General features: G+C 35.1%; 1 protein-coding gene across 1 annotated transcript; it reads right to left on the reverse strand.

Annotated features, from left to right (window-relative positions):
- Positions 1-4,410: 4,410 nt before the first annotated feature.
- Positions 4,411-5,481, reverse strand: LOTGIDRAFT_116653 (hypothetical protein; the record flags this gene model as incomplete). Its single annotated transcript, XM_009055367.1, has 3 exons — positions 4,411-4,547; positions 5,125-5,212; positions 5,383-5,481. Coding segments are annotated over 3 exons (324 nt in total), but the record flags the coding sequence as incomplete, so codon positions are not given.
- Positions 5,482-5,838: the final 357 nt, after the last annotated feature.

Below are 5,838 nucleotides of genomic sequence, written 5' to 3' on the forward strand. Positions count from 1 at the left end.
CGGCAAAATAAAATTATTCTTATATACCAATGCGGATATTGTCGACGTATATACCAATGCGGATATTGTCGACGTATATACCAATGCGGATATTGTCGACGTATAAATGTTACAGAATGTTCGGCTTATCAGCTACATAATCAATATGTACTGTACCACAAATTATGATAAAAATATACACTTTAATTAAAGAAACGAGTAGATAATTTGGATAAATCGGTCAGGAATGCAATATACGAGCCCTTTAATCAACAACGTTTTCATTTGATATCCATTGAATTTCATTTAGTATCTTTCTTTGGTATAGAACAAAAGTAATTGTACTGGTGTCATATGGAATAAATTATATATCTGTATTGGACAATTATTGAAATAAGTGAAACGCTTGATAACCCTCTATGATTGCTTGCTTTCGTTTCGGATAAATTGAAAAAAGAATTATATGCATTCAAGAAAATTGACGACAGTATCAATCAAAATGCTTAAAAACTCATGAGTCCCTCGGTTCAAGTTTACAAAGACATCGTGCACACAAAAATAAAATAATTTTTGAAAGGATTCAAGTCGAAATAATACAACATTGACCCGCAACCCTTCCATATTGCCAAAGGAAGTATAAATTCCCGAAGGAAACGCTGCAACAGTAGAAGGGGGTAGACTCAAGCTGTTGTCCTGTAAAAAGTTTCCTCGTTGCACACGGTATAACGTTGGCCGTTTCATATATCCAAGACAAGAGAAGTTATTGTTATTTATGTCGAAGAGAACTGATCATTTCTCAAGTCCATGACAGGTGTGATGGCAAACGTTGGTGGGGCTGACATTCCTCTCAAATGTCCCTTGTATGCTCGTCATGTCGGCATTCAGTTGCGTGTCCAGTCATTGGACCAACTGTCGAGATACAAGGTGATGCCTCTCCAAGCCAGTACCTGAGGGTCATGCCAACAACCCTTAACCCAATCCATGTATAAACGCCATTGCCATATAATTAAAATGCGATCCTCAAGAAAATATTCCTTAAAAGGATAACGAGTCAACACATAGTGTCAATTGAAACTTTTCATTCATTGTCAATGACTTTTTAATAGACCACAGTAATCAAATGTGAAGTAGGCTTAGGAGTAAGATTGCCTTAAAATTGTTCCCACGAACTCTCTCCCTTTTTTATTAGTATCTCTATATGTAATCTTTTAAAACATTTTTTAATGGTTACCTTTAGTCTAGGATGACTTAATATCTATTTTAAGGTTGTTAAATGGATAAATGAAATCATGTCTATGTTTAGAAAATATCAAAAATGTTTTATAATTATGTATAGACCCACGCGTCGTATATCCTTTCTTTTTCCTTTTCTCACGTCCCTAATTCAAGTCAACCTGAAATTATCATGCAATCAAGTGCGTTACGAATCGTGTCCGGGCGCGCTCCATACATAACACAAAGAGATGCACGTGTGTTCTTTAAGTCGAGATATGACAGGGGGTCGTGAATATGAATTCATTCGAGACGGTTATCCAACGTTGTAGAAGAACACGAGAGATTGTTGATAAAATAAGTAAGTCTAGACCTATGCCCGGGACTAATAATACTTAGAAACTTTACTGCAAAAGCATCAGCCAAACAGTCGTGTCGAAAACAATGCAGGCACTTTCTGGGGGAAAATTAAATTTATATGCTAAATAACGACTGGCTTACATAAGCGAAAATTTGGAATAACTGGAATATGTATCGTTTAAGATCTAGCAGTTGACCAAGAAGGTTAAGCCACTGATAGCACCTCAAAAATATAAACATCAAGGTCAGTGGTGACGTCTTTGAGACATTCAAATTTGACCCCACCCCCACACTTTCTTACGTCACATAGGAGAAGAATGACCTGAGGGTCCCCTTGAGAATTCTTTGGCACCGATTCGGCCTCACAAGTAATGATTCATAGAATTTGCGTTGGTATCGATAACATACAGAAAGATAAGGCATACATGTATATTTTTGTATTATCCCCCATCAGCAAGTTGGAGCATGTCTATATTTTGCTGAGATCAGTACATTTGTATATCAATATTTATCTACCGTTAGAGAGGGCATAAGTATAATTAGTTAGGAGATAACACCTTATTATCAGTAGATATAAAATTGTCAAGTTTGTACCAAAGGAACTTTTCTATGGATGAACTTCCTTTAAAATTGAGTTAGATTAACCTTTGGACAAGGTACTTGGTGAACTTTTAAGCAAGGAATTTGGCAAACCATTTGTCAATTTGATGCCATTTCTGTTAATTGATGAACTGTTAGTTAATTTGTTGAGCTTTCTGTCTTTATGAACCTTTTAACAATTGATGAGGACTATCGACAATTGTTGAAATATCTGTCCATTGAAGAATTGTCAGACAATTTGATGAACTTGCTGTCAATGAGAATTCTAACAATTGAGGGGACTTTAAGAAGTGAATGACCGTCATGAATTTTATCTCAATGAGAATTTTGTCACTTATGAACCTTCTGTCCATTGATGAACTCGAAGCCAATTGATGAACTTTCAGTATATGAACTTGATCTGTTTGTCACTCTGACAATTGTAAATTATTAACCAAAAAGAATTTTTCAAGGTATATGATTTTACAAAAAGTAAAGTTCCTTAAATAACTTGGATCTTGAATATAATTAGGGTTTGAAGCTGGTGGGACAAGGAAAATAAACCAAAATATGGGGATGATCGTAACTAAAACCTGAATTTACTTAACATTAAGTAAATAGAATTATTCTTCATTCTAAATAAGAGCAAAAGTAACACAAAGAAACACATCAATACAAACTAACATTTTAAACGATTTTATTATAAAATAATATAAAAATAAATTAATAATTCTATGATATGATATTAACGATATAAAATAATGAATAGAATATAAACTGATATTAAAATAATAATGATGCATAAATTATAATAATTATTATTATAGCACTTTTTATTGATCCCTGTGTTTTCATTATCACAGAAAAACTGTAGTAAAAGTTATTTTGGTAGCACATATTTGTAAGATATTTTGTTTACAGCACAAATTCTTTCCATATTTTGTTACATTGTGGTTGATTTTTTTGAATAGCTAACATTCTGTTATAAGTTAAATACTCGTAAAAATTCGTTAGTATGAATTCAAATGATAGTTCGCTAAAAGCATCTACTCTTGTGAGCATTCGTTATAAGCATCTATGGTAATTTGTAAATATCACAAACTGTAGTGACAATTCAGTCGTCAATTCTCAATCAAGGGAAATTCTTTCATATACCCATTCCAGTCATAATTTCTCAAAAAGATGTGAATATTTCACTGGTTTTCAACGGCACCAGAAACATTATAATGATTTCGCCAGTAAAGATATAGATATTACACATTCCAGTTGTCCATACACGAGAGGAAATATATTAACCGATTAAAACCATTGATTCTTGGAATAGGACATCTTTTGAGTTAACAGACGCATTCTCCTTATTGTAGGAGAACTATTCATAATCTTGTGTCATGTAATGTTTATCTTCAATGCATATTTACAACCATTCAACCTCTGAGGATTTCACCCAAGATCCACTGATGTACTTGCTCTAAAATGCAACCAAGTTCACTTCCAATTATCGACCACCCGTCGTCAGATACCACAAGATTCATTCGGTTTCATGGTTCACCAAGGTCTCCACATAGAATCATCTCTAGGTAACTCAGGGCGAACTGGATTTCCTAAGGAATCCGGAGGTAGATTCGGCAGCAGCACGGGTCGAGGATCCACAAACCGTTGTGATGTGACAGTAGCAGATGGTGGTTGGCTAGGTCGTGGTGTGAATAATGTTGATGAACGAAATGGATCTGATGTCGGGATGGTTAACAGTGGTTGTTTTGGTGGTGCAGACACAAAGGGGTTCTGAGTGGCAGTTTGTGGTGGTTTTGACAAAATTGGCAGTGTTGGTGGTTGTGCAACTTGAAAGATTGGCATTTGTGAAATGAAAGTCGGAGCACTAGTAGGTTGAGGTTGTGTTTCTGTGGCTTGTTGTGGATACACTGGAATGATATAACTAGGAACTTGTCCTCCACTGTTGATAGCATTACTAGGAACCACGAAGGCAACTTCACCCGATTGCAGTTTTGTTGGAATCAATTGTACCCCGCTCATCACTTTTGTCATTTGCACTGGTTGACTAACACAAGGCGACCCACTGGCCATACTTGTAAAGGATTCCAGATGAGTAGGCTGTTCTGGAAGAACAGGACTGAACACTGATGGTAAAGATAATACTGGAGCTGAGGGTAAGGACATTGAAGTTGATGACGTACATGGTTGAGTTGAAACGGTTGGTGACACAATCGATACGGGTGTTGTTGGTGGTGAGGGGTTAAATATTCCACTAGATACAGAAGAAGCTAAATGATTTAATATCCGTGATCTCAAGTCCACATCACATACTTCCATTTGAGATAGATATCGAGTTACTTCTTGAGCACATTCTTCAAATCCTAGACGATAATTGTTCAAGACATTCGTGTCAGTTTTGGGAGATCCTGGAAAGCAAATATATTGAATATGAATACAAGAATTAACTGAAAAAAAGAAGTTCCAAGTAAAGGCATTAATGCCATTCAAAGCATATGGTACGATTTCACTCAAAATGTTATTTAGACAAATTTCCCATATTTGTCATGTTCCTTGAAGGAATAATATACATGTTGTAGACACAAAGAACCCATTTGTGTTACGAACCTTCTCCGAAAGCTTGTCAAACTATACTTATGCAGCTAACATCCCTTAAGATTTCTGATTCTATCTGATACAAAATATTTTTGTTGCTTTACTGTTAGTTATGTTTGTACTCTTTATATTACTTCTGTTACGATTCATCAGTTTTATGTCTTTTTTTCTGAAGCCGTTAAGTAAAGGACGGGCACAAAACCATTACAATCTGCAAATCTTTGATTCGAGATCACTCCTTTTAAGTGTCATTTAAGCACACTTTAATTTCTCAATACTTCAAATGCATTTTTGTGTGCACACAAAGGAACAAATTATCCGAATAAATTTCTTTTTTGTGAGCGAATGATAAGATTAATAAAATAAAATATTGTTATTTCGATGGCCCACCTGTGAATTTTTGTCTTTGAAGCTGCCTCAGGTGTTTAACGGTCATCTCAAGTATATCGGCCTTCTCCATCTTACTGTGTCGCGAGCCCTGTCAAAATACAAGATAATTAATAACCCTTCATATCTCATGATGAATAGAAAAAATGGAGTATCTTCAAGATTCTTTTCTTGAGAATTCAAATAAGGAAAATATTGAAAATCTGTTATTAATAATATTTGCCATTTTCTAGTTATTGGATTTGATTAAGATATACTCACTTCCTTCTTTATAACTTCTAATAATAGTGATTTTAATTCAGATAAACTTGCATTGATTCTTGCTCGTCTTTTTTTCTCCATTATCGGCTTGGAACTCTGAAAAAAGAAATAAATTATAACAATGAATGCGGTAAAATTTATTTTGAAGATTTGAGGAAATTTCGTGAGCAATCATAAATCAATTTCAATAACTTAATTAAATATGCAAATTGATTACATACCTTTCGACCTTCACTTGTGGAAGGAGATCCTTTATCGGAATGCATGTTTCTATCTGGTGGAATGGCCATTAGCAAGACCGTGCGCCAAGCAACAGGTGTGTGTAGGTATGTGCGCTGTCACGCGAATTTTCTTTATCAAATACCTTTACATATCTAGATAAAGTTTACCTATGACGCATGCTAAGCACGTGTCAATCAAAAAGCAAGCGCCCGCCTTGTTCGCGTGTAGGCCTCA

Source organism: Lottia gigantea (assembly GCF_000327385.1).
Source record: "Lottia gigantea unplaced genomic scaffold LOTGIsca_24, whole genome shotgun sequence".
NCBI lineage: Eukaryota > Metazoa > Mollusca > Gastropoda > Lottiidae > Lottia > Lottia gigantea.